General features: G+C 49.7%; 2 protein-coding genes across 5 annotated transcripts in view; one reads left to right on the top strand and one right to left on the bottom strand.

Moving 5' to 3' along the window:
- LOC144153080 (epoxide hydrolase 1-like) overlaps window positions 1-6643 on the bottom strand; it is a 64827-nt gene extending 58184 nt beyond the window's left edge. The window contains exon 1 of one of the 4 annotated variants that reach the window (XM_077684724.1): window positions 6347-6643. The gene's annotated coding sequence lies outside the window, so the exon portion shown is untranslated. The remainder of the gene's footprint in view (window positions 1-6346) is intronic. The other 3 variants (XM_077684723.1, XM_077684722.1, XM_077684726.1) reach the window with 3 other exon arrangements.
- Bem46 (abhydrolase domain containing 13-like protein Bem46) overlaps window positions 5672-14384 on the top strand; it is a 51309-nt gene continuing 42596 nt past the window's right edge. Inside the window, exons 1-2 of the mRNA XM_077684727.1 lie at window positions 5672-6126; window positions 12331-12562. Of these exons, the coding sequence (XP_077540853.1) occupies window positions 5835-6126; window positions 12331-12562 (524 nt within the window). The 5' untranslated portion in view covers window positions 5672-5834. The remainder of the gene's footprint in view (window positions 6127-12330; window positions 12563-14384) is intronic.

The raw sequence follows: 14384 nt of genomic DNA, 5'->3' as shown, positions 1-14384 counted from the left end.
GCTGGACGGCCCTGAGCTGGAGTCCGTGCTCCGTAGAGCCGATCGTGTCGCGAACGTCCGGTGGGAGGCCGCGGCCTCCGTCACGCGCACAGTGTTCTTCGCAGCCCCACATGAGATGGGCAAGGTCCGCAGGCACTCGCGCACACACACTGCACTCACTTCGTTCGTATACTCGGTGACAACTTAAGAACGGCACCAGAAGTTGCCGCTGTGCCTTATCACCGTAGGCGGATGTTTCTCCGCGCGGCGCAAGTAGGGCGTTACTGGGAATATTTTGAGCATGGCGTGAGCCGTTCCCGTGATTTTTTGGGCTTAATATGCTTATAAACGACTACAGGGACGACAAACTAACTGCGTGAGACAAGGCAGACGATACCACGCATTCATGGCAAACCCCTTTCAAAACGCGCGCGCACTGACGTCACGGGTCTGGCGCTTTGGCGGAGTGATACACTACATGAGGTGGTGCCGTTCTTGAGTTGTAACCGAGTATAGAGGTCCGGGCACACGTGGCGCGCGAGCGCCTCAGCGTCGAAGGCCGTGCCTGGCCACGCACACTCGGGCCTTGCCGTAGGCTTAACTGACCGGCCCCGGGCCGGGCTTGGGCCAGGCGCACTTATAATATATGAATTCCAGGGCCCGGCCTGGCCCTGGCTGCGCGTTACAGGACGCCGGGTCGGGATCGGGCTTCATAAATCGGGCTCGGGCCACGTCCGGCCTTAAAATGCTCTAATATAATATAAACACGGAGGAGGTTTGGTAAGGCCAATTTAATTTTACCGCATTCCACTGTTCGCGCCATCTACTGGAACGATTTGTCACTGTCGAACTTGGAACACTGCCATGAGCTAGGCTCGCGCGCGCTCCTTTCGCATCTCAAGGTAAAAATATTGCTTTCAACACGTACTTTTATTTACGTCGGCAACGTTCGTCGTGTCAACGTTCTTGAGCAGACAGAATGCATTAGGCATACATATTTGGGGCAAATCATCAATGCAGAACTGCTTTCACAGTTTTCTTTATTTGAATGTGTGCTTGAAAATTGACATAACACTGTGACCACCGCAAATATCAAGCACACATTCAATTTAAAGAACACTGAAAGCAGTTCTGCACTGATGATTTGCCCCAAATATGTATGCCTAATGCATTCTGTCTGCTCAAGAACGTTGACACGTATGAAGCGTGTGTCCAGACTTAGTGGTTCGGAAATGTTTTGGCTTACAAACCTCTCATTCAAGCATGGTTAACTTTCAGTCGCATGGCTGAACCGGGGGACAGACAGGCATAGCTATAATATACGTGGTTGTATAGCTGTACCATAGCATTCTCCCAACTGCAGACAGCTAACGTGATCGTGCTGACCATTGTCCGGGACTGTATATACTTGTGTTCATTGTTCACGACGGTTCTATGTCCTGCGTTTGAAGTGCAGGGTTTTGTGTCTATTGTCAAATAATTTTTTTTTTTTTCTGAAGCGCTGGTTTAAGTAACCCAAAAAAGACTATGCTCTTCAAAAAAAAAAAAAAAATAAAACACTCAGCGCCACTGCACTGCATTCTTACAGCGCACACTACTCATTCGCGTCCTGAACATCACCTTAAAAGTGCCGCCTATTTTCCCTAAGGCCATACGGCTAACGTCAGTATGCCGTTGATGCGAGGCGAGAAGAAATGCGCCCACATTGACAATCACCCAATTTTACGCTTAGTAAACGTTTTCTAACCAACCAACCGCTGAAAGAGCCTATGACAATAGCCCACAAATAGGATCAGATTGACATAAAACGACTAGGCTGTTTTGGACGTAAAAGTCTTCCAGGGGCTCCTTGGCGATGTCGCCAATGAGGACATTGCTGAAAACGGTGTATAGATTTTCGACGCCGTGTGCCGAAGAAGCGCTTGCAGCTTGGTGGTGATCACGTGGCTTTGTTCCGGGATGCGGTGAATGAGGAGGCACGGAAAAGAGAGAAAACGCGCCTCCGCCTCCGACCTTGGCCGCCGATGCCGTTTTTCCCGGTGCCTGTCGGCGACCTTTTGAGTTGCGGGACCAGAGCAAAAACAAAACGAGTCACACTCGATGAAATGCGCGACAGATTGTTCCGCGAGCAGAGCATGAGAGCGTGCAAGGACGAGCGACGAAGACCTCCGCGCTCGAAACTCACTAGAGTTCTGGGTTCTTACGCTGAAGGCCTGGGTTCCAGCCCCGCCGTGTAGCCGTTATTCTTTTGTTGCAAAAACATTCTCCGGGATCAATTCTACGCGTTGTTGTCGTTAATAACGGCGATTTGGTATCCGCTTTAGGTTCGGGCCGCAGCCTATCAGCACTACGTTTAGTTAACGTTTTGCATCGCGCGAAGTGGCATCGCAATGTCACGTGTCAGGGGCGTGGGGGTGCTGTGCCAGCGAAGCGATCGGAAATACGCTCCCTGCTCCCCAGTACTACGCTTTGATTCAGCCGTTAAAGAGCGACACACATGCGCGACTGGCATGCGACTGATCGTTAGAACCAGTTTTGGCGACGCACGCTGGGCGGAGGAGGCTCACGACGTGCGAATGGCGAGCCAGATACCGTCGTGCCATCGTTGCGACCGTCGTGCGGCCAAAGCCAATGAGAGCCCGAAAGCGTCGTCATAATGACGTCACCGTGAAAGTTAAGTTCCTGTCACAGTGACGTCATTATGATTGACGTCGCTGTCATAAAGCCGTCATATGATAACGATTGGAGTCATTACCAATAACGTCACTATGATTCATAGTGGCGTCATACGACGTCACTGTGAAATATCATTTTACAATGACGTCATTATTAGTACAAAGCACCGAGGAGGCGTCAGTGGCAGTTCCGGGTATTTTGTGGGGGGCAGCTCTCCGCCGCCGACCCGCACGCTCTTCACCCACAATACAGACACCTGGTATACACACAAGTTGCCAGCATCACCAGCAGTACAGACGAGCGGAATTGCCGGTGCTAAACCCGCCGCGGTGGCTCAATGGCTAAGGCTTTGTGCTGCTGAGCACGAGGACGCGGGTTCGATTCCCGGCCGCTTTGCTCATGGAGGCGAAAAGCAAAAACGCCCGTGTGTGCGAGGTTTCGGCGCACGTTAAAGACCCCCAGGTGGCCGAAATTAATCTGGATCCCTCCACTACGGCACGTCTCATCGCCTGTGTTGCGTCGGCGCGTTAACCCTACAACCAATCAATCGCCGGTGCTAATCGTCCTCACACCTCTGTACTGAGCATATAAAATGCCATATACAACGGTAGTGCAGCTCTCAGCGGCAGTTATGCCGCTGAGAGCTGCGCGCATAAAAGACGTGCCTCAAAACACGAATATAATGCATGCTTACAGTGCAAAGTTTAATAAATGCAAAAACAGCTGACGATCACTTCCTCACTGCGAAATTAGCGCGCAGCGCGAACTGCAGTCTTATCGGTCACGGCGCATAGCTGCTGCATCTCTGTAAGTGATCGCGTGAGCAGCAAACGCACGGTGGCGCGCGTACTCTGCCATTATCTCGCAGCGCATTGGCCGCCGAGTATGTTGTAAATCGTGTTTGAACCTCCCGCGCAAATTTCGCGTGGTTCGGGAGCCACGCCACGAGGAGCATGTCCCACTGCCTCCCCCTCACACTTTCGCCACAATTTTCCCTCGCCGTTTTCTTTCTGTATTCACTCGCTCGGTAATCCGCCGCCGCACCACAGCAGCGGCCGCCAAAGTACGCAGCGCACTAAAAGAAAGCCACAGACGTGCCCCGCGCGAAGCGCACAAACTCATTTTTTTTCTGGCGAAGCGGAAGGGTCCTCATCCGCGCAAACCCCAAGCGCCCCAAGCACACTGCAGAAATTGCGCGTGCCGCGGTTCTGAGGGAGCGAAGTCAAGGCCACCGAAGAAGACGGATGCCGGGCGGCGGCCAGATGGGTAACTTAATGATGGTGCAGCCAATTAGGGCCCTCGCTTGGCTCCACTGAGCTACCGCTTGCAGTACACACAAAGAGGGGGAGAGAGCGAGAGATTACCGGCGTTTAGCTTTGCCGCATTAATTTCTTTTGAGGCCGTTTTCCTGATTCCTTAGCGTTTCCCGCTAGCGGTGCGGTGCCAGGACAGCTTCGAAGCGGCGTCATCTGACTCGTTTTAAAACAGCGATTGTTGACAAATTCTGACGAATAAAGCAAAGAACACACGTCTTACAAATGGATCAAACGTGAATAAACTGATCGGGTAGACGCGAATTTTCGTCTGACAGACACATCGGCAGGCTGCAGAAGCACCAGCGAACGGGCCTCAGAAATCAGCCTTGCGTGCCATCCAGAGCCAACTTTTTCGCAAATAAAGATTATTATTAGTAGTAGTAGAAAAAAAAAAGGACAAGAAATAGTTGTTGATAAATCCTGCAGGCTGTGTGAAAGTGTCTGCAAACTGGTGTGTATCGTGTACATTCTAAAAGCGGCCCCTCGGCTGTCGCTGTTTATGACCAATCTTTTTCCGCATGGGCCAGCGCGATTCTAAGCGGATGCTGGCATAGCTCCATATTTGTATGAAACCCCATAGGCGGAAAGTTTTCATTTTCCCGGGCCTCCGACCCCCCTCCCTCTCTGCAGCCCATTGTGATGGTGAGATGATGATGAACTGTACCCATCAATTTCAGCGTTAACAACCCTGCGTTGTCAAAATTAATCCGAATCCATTCGCTACGGCGCGCCTAAAAGCCTGGGATTAGAATTCGGCGCGTGAACACCATAATCTGAATCTGGTTCTGATTTTCAGTGGATGCGGCTTGGCCTCATTTTCAGTTATATATTAATGACCACTGCATGCAAGTGACAATGTCTCAATCCCTAAGTAATGTAAATTAATAGAACAGCTTCTTTTTCTATGAGTCATCAGGATAGCCTACTGGAAAGAGCAACAATACTGAGACACGGAAGATTCAGGTGCATTTGAAAAACCGCTGATAAAAAAACTCTGTCGAAGGCGTCACTGAACACTGAAGCCTTTTTTTTTTCATGGTCAAAAAATTTGCACATTCATCCCCGGAGCAAGGGCTATTCCTAACATTAGACAATGATTAGTAGGCTCCGTTTTTCGTTTTAAAAAATATAATTTATTCCTGTGTGAATGTTGAAATGTATTTTGCGTAGGCATGGGGTTCACAGTCAAAAGTTAGAAAATGGAAGCAAAATACGGATGACGTAATAACCACCTTTGCTGCTTCTAGGGTCCTTGCCTTCCTAAGGTAGAGATTTGAAGGAGTCAGTATATTATCTCTATGATTTGAAGGAATAAATGGAAAGTATGAAAGTAAGCGATGCACGCCTGCGCCAACAATGATACAACAAGCTTTTAGTCTCAACAGAATTTTCAGTGAAAAGGCAAATTAACTAAAAAAAAATCTCAAGTCGCAATGGCACTGGCAACGGAACTTTGGAGAGCAGGAGCGGAAGGGGGGGGGGGAGTCAGCATCGCCTGGGGTGCCCCCAGAAAATCTTGGAGGGGGCTCGGGCCTCCGATCCCCCCCTCCATAGTCGGCGCCTAAACCGTGTGGCCGTCGGCGCTAGCCCCGCCCTCCACGATGAGTCACGTGCACGCGGTGTGACAGCAGTGAAAGCGATGACAGCGCCACGTGACGGTTCTCGCGGCGGTTTGTCCCGCAAATCCTACAAAAGGCGACGCCAGCGCCCCCACTGCGTTTGTTTGTCGACGCAGCAGCGCGCCTAGAAGTAGAGCAGGGCCTCAAGATTTTTGTACCTTTCGGTTTCTCGCCGAGCGATTTATCCCGGAAACGAAATTCAATGGGACTCCGGCCGAGCCTGTCATGAGCGCCCAGCCCGCCGATGGTTAAGATACACCCTCCAGGCCAGGGCAATGGATCGCCACCGGACAGCGCCTTCGCGGCGGCCGAGCCCATGTCGGACTCCGTGCTCACCCCCGAAAAGAACGCCGCCTCGGCCAAGGGTCCCGAGAGCAACCCGGACTTTCGCACCATCCGCGTCGTCAGCCGGGTGGTGCTGTTCGTTCTCAAAAAGTGCTGGATGGTGTGCGGCGTCTCCTTCGTCACAATATTCGTCATCTACTGGTACTGCAGCAGCGTCCTAGCGCTGCTGCTGCTGGTCTTCGCTATCACAGGTGAGCCGCGGTACCGCGCCCCCCCGTCGTCGTCGGAAGCACGCGCGCTGGACAACTCGCACGCTCTGCCGCCGTCCGTCGCGTGCGGCCGCCCGATGTGACAACGCGTTGGCGGCGGCGGCTACGGGCCGCCGCCTCGCGAGCGCTGTTCTCCGCGTTGCAAGGCACGGGCGACGTGCTAAGTTGGCTAAGCTGCTCAATGACAAGTTCGGGTACTCGCCTTTGCGGTTGCTGCCTCTCGCCGGTATGTCCAAAGACTGGGGCGCGGGCTCGCGTTGGGACGGGAACTGCGGCGCCGAGCACGTCCTTGTCGCGATGCTAGCGATGGGAGAGGAGGCCAGAAGCAACCTGTCTTGCTACAGGAAGCTGCGGCCGATTCGCCGCTGATAGGCGCGTGCGGCGGCCGCTTTTCCTCCGCACAACTGGCGGCTAATCGGCGGGCGGTGCGTCGCCGTCTACTAAAGACTGCATCGCCCCCGAGAGTACTCGGCGCACGGGATGGAGTGCATTCGCGCTACGCCGCCGGTTCCAGCGAAATCAGCTGTGCGACATCAGCCGACCAAGGGTCCAAGTTGGCGTCTGCACTGGGAACAATGTTATCGGGACTGCGATAAGCTTAGTGCGAGTATTTTTATCCAAGGCGGCCGTCAACCGGCACAGGAGGACTCGGTACTCTTCGCTCACATCTCCTTCACTTTGCCGCTGCCTGTTGCACAACGCGGAAAATTAATCCGGGGATCTGCTGTTGTATTACAAACGTGACTGATGCCTCCTCGTGGCAGCTTTATTCAACCCTTCTGCCAAACACTACTCTAGTATTCACGAACTGTTGTGGGTCCAATGGTCTGGATTTTATTGGTGAACTTACACCAGCTGTACGTTGTATTTGAGACATCTGTTCTTCACCTTTTATATCATGCTAGGTTGCATTTTTGTGAACATAAATTTAATGGGTATCTTACTAACCTGTTAACATTCATGAAGTTATAAAAAGAAACTGTCACGATTCCTCTGTGCTCAAGTGGCAAAACTTTGCAGGCAGGTACAGTACGCTCGTTTTTGTCTCCTTCAAGCCGCTGCAATGTCACATTTATCCACAAACAGCAGTCCGGGATGCCTGTCTATGTTCGTTGTGCACACTATCTCAGGTTGGTAGCTATTGTCCCGACTGTCAATGGGCGCATGCGTTGCCACCCCAGGCAAGTGCAGCATTGGGGCTCTTCGATTTACACTCTCGGATTCACCGCGGGTAGTCCGAGGATTCCCCGAAGCCATAGGGATACATGGGAAAATCGAATGTTGGACTGCTTCTCGGGGAGTCCATGGTGAGTCCGAGACTGTAAATCAAAGAGGCCCATTGTTGTGTATGTCTTTCTGCTCTGTTTTGTAGTTGCATGTTGATCGGCTTGAAGCAAAACTACTTTTCACTTTTGGGGAGCTTTGTGCACTGGCCCTTGTTTATTTTTGCCTTGAGAAGACAAGTAGCAGCAGTAAGCACCACTTTCCATACCTGTAGCAGTGGTTGCCACAGTTGCCAGAACAATGGGGGTTGCTTCACCGTGTGCTTGGAGAGCATCCACGAATAGCTACCAAGGGCCAACCCAGCTGCCACACCCTGAATGAGAGGCTATGCTCATTCGCAGTCGTATGGCTGCCTGCCGCTTTAAAAACATTGCAGATTAGCACACGAAGGGGGCCATTGTTTACTTGTAGGGCGGCCGTAATGTGAAGACAAAAGCGGGGCGTCCTCACAGAAAGGGGTTAATGGAGAGCCCAAGGTAAAACATTTTTGTTTAGCAATATCACTTCCATTCTAAATATCGGTGTTTGACCCGATAACTTCGGTGGAAAACTTTGCCCTGCTGCAGAATAGTTACAGAACAGCCTTACTTGAAAGGTGGGAACCAGAAAAACCGGTTTTTCCTTCCAAGCCCAAACTTCAAATGGTTGTAACTTCTGCTTCAGACCAGACAGAATTATGATGTTAGCCTTATTGCACTCCTTGATTTGTGCACAGTTCAGTGGGTACCTAGTTAAGCTGCATCACTCCAGCAGTTTTCCTTCAAAAGCTGTTGAAAAATGAAATAAAAACATTGGAATAAATGTGAATGTAGTCATTTTACACAAAAACAAATTTTATATCTACAATCAGAACGAAAAACTACATATGTCCCTCAATCATCATAACTGTAAAAATAAACTTTTTTTGGTTTAAGTCCAAGAAAGGATTAGAGGATTGCATTACCCTTTAAAAAGATTGCGTTGTCCCAATAACAATGAAACCTATTTTATCGCAAACTTCACACAAATAATCGAGATATCAAAGAAAACATATCAACCAGCAAGGAATCCCCATCCACTTTTGGTGATTTTCTCCATGACGGCACAGAATCTCATTCGTGCCGTTTGTGTCCACTGTCAAGAAATATGAGTCGGGCCTCGACTCCTGCTCGATCGTTTCACTTGCAGGCCAACGTGCTGCTAAGACTCTGATGACTGCGTTTTTAGTGCAGGCCTCCGTTGCATCCCTTTTCCCCATTTTTCGTCACTGGAGCGGGAAATTCGAAGCTTTTTCAATGTTTCTTAAATTTTTCGGAGGCGGTAAAAAAAGAGGCACTACAGTGGCTGGAGTGGAGCTGAGTGAGCGAGCAAAGGCTAGGGGCCCTATTCTGAGCTCCTGCTCCACTCCAATTGCATCCTCCAATCGGCTGAGGGGAGGATTGGGCAGTCGCTGGGGAAACCGACTTCAAGGATCTCCTTCACTGGAGTCTTGACGGGAGGAAGGGCTTAGAATACCGGGCTAGTTCTTCCCCAGTGAGCAAAGTTGTATTCTGGCTCGATGTCGCCTTTAATGACAATTGCGAAATAGTCCATTTGGCTGTGGCTTTTGACGTGCCAGTTGAACTGGTGCCAGCAGCCCCCTCACTGAAAGCCCCACGAGCGATTTCCTGGCAAGAAGATTGGCAGCCATGGAGACCTCGATTGGGAAGCGCCGCTTTTGCAGTCTGTACAAGCGTTGCGTAAACCTCAAGCCGGACCCCGTGTGAAAGTTGTTCAAGCTGAAAGATGAGCACTGCACAAGCTAAGACGCACAGTTGGGAAAATGACGGCTAAGTATCGCTCCTTATGGCCCATGTTCATCACCAACAGCTAACTTAGCTTTTGGTGCTTGTAATGGCTGTCGTTCTGGGAAATTGCAGTGTAGGGCATCACATGCCGGTCTTATCCTGCAAGAGCCGAAAATTAGAAAAAGAGCATTAGGGGTATCAACATTTTTTGGTTGATTTCTAACACCATGTCCCTGTTTTTAATCTCGTAAGGTAAGGCGAAGCATAAAAAAGCACTCACATTCTTTTTTTTTTTTTTTTTGTGGTAGTGGACTATATGTTGAGTGGAGATGGACATCGTGAGCGTTGTGGTGGCTTGCTGCTGTAATCAACGGAGAATGTTTGGCTGACATACACAAGCACAGCTGTGAAACATTGCATAACACAAACTTGACCAACATTCCCCCCTGTATGCAAATTTGTGCCCAAGTATGCCAGCTAATTATGCCGATGTTTCTTTTTTTGGGAAGAGGAGTTTTGCTACATCTGACTGATTGGCTTCAGGGACAGGCAACCAGTTTTTATGGAGTGCATGTCCTCACATGAAAGCCAGTGTTTTAAAACTAGGCATTTCTAAATAAACGGGTGAAAATTATTTTAATTTTGCGCTTAAATTTCTCAAGCCTGAAAGGTGCCAACATGTAGTGCGTAAACCTAACGTGTCCAAGCAATTCCATTGATTGGAATGTGTGGTTGAAAAACTGTGCGATGGAATAGGGAAGGTTGCACATTGTTGTTGCTTTAACCCGGGGCAAGTTTTTAAACGCCTGTTTCAATCTCGCGTGCAGTTGCAGTGTGTGTTGCAGCATGGTCCACTGCCATGGTTGCCAGCATTCGTTTTGGCGGGACGCGTATGGCTGGTAGATGTGAAAATTGCGATTCCAAAAGTTCTAGGGTGGTGCCAGCGGAATTGTTTCTGGTTAAGGTGTTCTAAGCGATGCCCTTTCATTCGGAATAAAGAAAATATGCTCAACAAAAATCAATTGTCTGTCTCTTTAAAGGGACCATAAAAAGAAAACAAACACGGCTTCGTTTCATTTGAAAAATCTAAAAAACTCCATTCCCTTCCAGCCATTGTTTTTTAGCTGAAACAAGGAGAGAGATGTTGAATGTTTCAAACATTACGTTGTGTGAGCCTTGATGTAACAGGGGTGGTTTACTAAAAGCAGTTGTCAGGGTGTTCTTTAGAAGTGTAGTAATAGGATCTAATGAACCTAAAGGCGCAACAGAATGCCATCTCGCTTTATAGTTTTGGGATTTAGTTGTGCGTGACCTCGTAAGGACCCAGCGAGAAAGTTCCAGATCAGGTGCCCCGGCTCCATGGGTTTTCCGTAATGTCCGTCTGAGTTGTTGGAAGTTTGTGTTAAAGTTGGCATCATTGCTGGTGGGACAAAGCCACCTTTCGAATGAACCAAACCTGTGCTTTCGTCTGCACGGTTGGTCCCTTGAAATGGGGTGGTGTCTCGGGGTAGTTGGTGCACTGCAAGACGTGCTCGGTCTGCATTCTGTGGTTTGTCTGTTTACAGTTTTTGTCGTCTCCTATTTTTAAGTGAAGTTTTTTCTTGAAACTGTGGGACCTAATTTGCAGCCTCCCTCTTTATTAGGCACTTTCCACTGTGTTGAGCAGCAGAAGCTAACCTTGTGTAACAACTGCGGTCGTGGGAAGCTTTGCACAAAATGCAAGCTGTGTGTCCAACACATTGCACGCTGCAGTGGGAGGCTGGGCCTCCTTGGTGGCACCCGCAGCGGCCAGTGCTGGCGAGCACCAAACTACAAAAGCACCACTATCGTTCTGCACAATCGTGCAGGAACTCGTTGGCCAAGACTAGGGTGTTCCAGGTACCTCTGTGCTGCTTAAAATACTTGGGAAACAAAAATTTCTGCTTAGGCGTTTCAACTGCAGCTTGCATGTTCTACAGCGCAGATGTCTCTCTCTCTCTCCTGGTCCCTTTTGTTTACAGACAGCTCGTGAAAGTCAAGGCTTCATGAGTTGTGTGGAAAGCCAGCTGAATCGTCTAATGATGATAATCAGTGAAGTGATTCACATGCATGTTCATGGGTTTTTCTTTGAGCAGTAATTGAACAAAACATGGGATCCAAGGCGTTGAAGCTACTGCTGGAGTTTGGAGGAGCCAGTACTAGAGGACTGAGGAATGATTTTAATAAGAGGGAAGTCAGCACTGTATACGGCAAAAAAATATTTGTTTGCACCCTGCCTTAAAGGGGCCATGCAGACAAAACACAGGTTTGGCTCATTCAAAAGATTGCCTTGTTAGAATCGTACTGGCACCACTTGTAACGTAAACTTCACTCAGACAGCCTATATAATTAGGAAACAAGGGAATGGCCGTGCGACCCACTCGCTCATTTCCTGCAACGGAACCTGTCATGTCATATGTGGCAGCTGTGCGATTGCTTGAGGCCGGCAAAAGCTATGCAAGTTAGGCAGGGTTTATAAGCAGTTGATACTGTGCACTTTGCCTGTTTTAGCTGCACAGGGTTGTTGCAGATGACCCTGGCCGATTGGTGTAAGCGTGACCGTATTTTTCGAGTGAACACCATGCTTCATGAAACGATTATTTTCTACCTTTGCAAAAACAAGCCAGGTACAAATACGGTAAAAAACAAGGGCAGAAAACGGCCCTTCGTGGTATGGTGGCGCCATCTATGTTGACTGACGGTAAACAAGGCTCCGCAGTCAGCTGCCAAGCGTAATGGCGCACTAGGTTTCACTTGAAGACCTGTTCTTGGGATATCACTGCTGACGTCACAAAAATGCACGATTTGGTGGGAGAATCAAAATTTTAACTTAAAGTAATTTCTTAGCAAATAAAGCATCGTTTCCTTCCAGACAAGGAGTGGGAGCACTATAGAACACGAAATCTTCCGAGTAAAACAAACTTCTATTTTGTCTGGCATGGCCAGGTTTCAAATTGGCAGGTTGAAGCGCAGCTCGAGGTTTTTAGTTAAAAACTTTTCTGCGTTTAGTCCTGCACACGCACGTCATCGTGTTTCACTGGTTGCTGGGAAGGTGCTTAGCGCGGCTGTCCTCGTCTGCGAGTAGCGGAGGAGGGTGACCGGGGGGGGGGCCCTGCAGGCCTGGTGTACCAGGTGGGCGACTGGCTGCTGTACCACCCGGAGCAGCCGGCCCACTCGCGGCTGTACGTGCCCTCGCCGGGCATGCTGGGCCTGCCCGCGGAGAGCCTGCAGCTGAAGACGCGCGACGGGGTCATCCTGCACGCCTGGCTGGTCAAGCAGCCGCCCGAGCTGTTCAGCCAGGCGCCCACCCTGCTCTACCTGCACGGCAACGCGGGAAACATCGGCCACAGGTGCGGCCAGATGTTGTGCTCTCCTCATCGCACCTGCACTGTGAAACGGTTTTCAGGGTGACTTTTGTCTGTAACCAAGGTGACCACTCTCCTGGAGGCAGCAGCTGAGGGTGGGGGAAGAGGGCGAGATTGGGAGAAAACATTTTAATGCGTGAACCAAAACGTTACACTGAAGCTCTCACTCAGGCCGAGGGAACAACCTTGCATAGAGTTCAATTACGTGCATTCATTTCGGGGGTCCCTCTTCGGGTCCTTCGTTGGTGCATTTTGCCGACGATTGAATTTTTCTAAGCAGGGCTATTGCGCAAGACGCAGTTGTAAATTTCTCGCACTTGTACGGGAAGTTCAGCTGTACAAGCAACATTGCACTCAGTGTTGAGAGCAGGTTGGTGTCCACGTCGAGTTCACGATGGAATAAAACGCACTCCATAAAGCCGTGATTGCAGGAAAACACAGGGCCAGCTTTGTAATGAAAGAAATCGGTGCTGCATGCACATCCCCTGTTGACATTTCCGTAAAGAGTAGCACCCATCTTAGAAACTGAAATACCTTAAGAGCTTTATTTTTTTTCCCCTAGAGATATATAATTTTTTTCAATGTTTTGTTTGACAATGGTAGACTGCTGAAATATTGCCTCTTCAAAGTCGTGTTCAGCAAAAAACTTCAAAGCATTCTTTGGTAAGAGTAGAACTAAATTTGATTTCTCGGAAAATATTTTAAAGTACCTAACGTCATATTCGTAAACTATACTTGTAGCAAGTCGGCATACTTTTGGTTTGATCACCTTGCTTCGTGCCAGTTTTGAAACTGTGCACTCGTGCAAAAATGGGACATGATTGTTTATTTGTACAAAAATATGGGGCGGCAGAACCAGACCTCAGAAACGGTACTGTCCTGGGCAAAACAGGACATCTGGTCACCCTGTCTGTAACCAACACCCTTACACCCGAGCAAGCTTACAAAAAAAAAACACCCTCTGCAAAGGTATTTTTCCTAGGGTGTGTTTTACACTGCACACTTTTGAAAGGGTATTTTTTGGTACGATGCAAGGGTGTTAGCTATAGACAGTGGACATTCCCCTAGGGTGTGGGCCAGTTCACAGTGTGCGAGCAGCCTTGATTTCCAAAGGACGGCAGAGCAGAGAGCAGAACCCGTCGCTGTGCAGATGGTGCCGATGCGAATGCAGGACGACGCCTGTGCTGTTGTGTCAGAGCACACCCATGTGTCTCCTGCGTTTCCAGCATGTGGCTTCGTGTGAGCGTTGACTGTGTGCTCCCTCCGGGGCAGTTTTTCGCACCAGGTGTGGCTCCCACTTGCACTCTCAAAGCATCTTTTGTTCTTGCTCTGCATTTTGTGAGTACTTTTGGCTGCACTTCATCGCACCTTTTTTTTTCTGGGTTGTGGCAGTTGCCGCACTGAGGGTACAACACTCCGTGGCCCCCACACCTGCCATGGCTTATCACGGGCATGGCCTCCGGAAGGGCTGAATGCCTCATACTGAGCTTGATGGTGGAAAGCACTTCGTGCACTTCTTGCTGGAAGTAAAAGTGGTGGGAGTTGTCTACGCGCATGGCTTAAACTATTTTCAGTTGCAGGGTCGGATAAACCCGAGGGGAATGATGTCAGAGGAATGCAGTGTGCAGACGGTGCTTTCTGTGAGGGCGTGCTGCATTTGCTTTTGTTGACTTGTTTGGCCCATGGCTACGGCGTGGGAAGGCCTGTGAGCTGCTGGGCTTAGTGTGCGTGCACGCACATACGCGTCAGAGAGAGACCCGGGGAAACTGAAGCGGACGACAAAATTCATGCAGTCTCGTCATGCGTG

The sequence above is a fragment of the Haemaphysalis longicornis genome, unplaced genomic scaffold, assembly GCF_048455015.1.
Source record: "Haemaphysalis longicornis isolate Haplotype H1 unplaced genomic scaffold, Haemaphysalis longicornis Haplotype H1 scaffold_9, whole genome shotgun sequence".
NCBI classification, from domain to species: Eukaryota; Metazoa; Arthropoda; class Arachnida; order Ixodida; family Ixodidae; genus Haemaphysalis; species Haemaphysalis longicornis.
The sequence above is the reverse complement of the archived record's forward strand: the minus strand, read 5'-3'. Positions and strand labels throughout refer to the sequence as shown.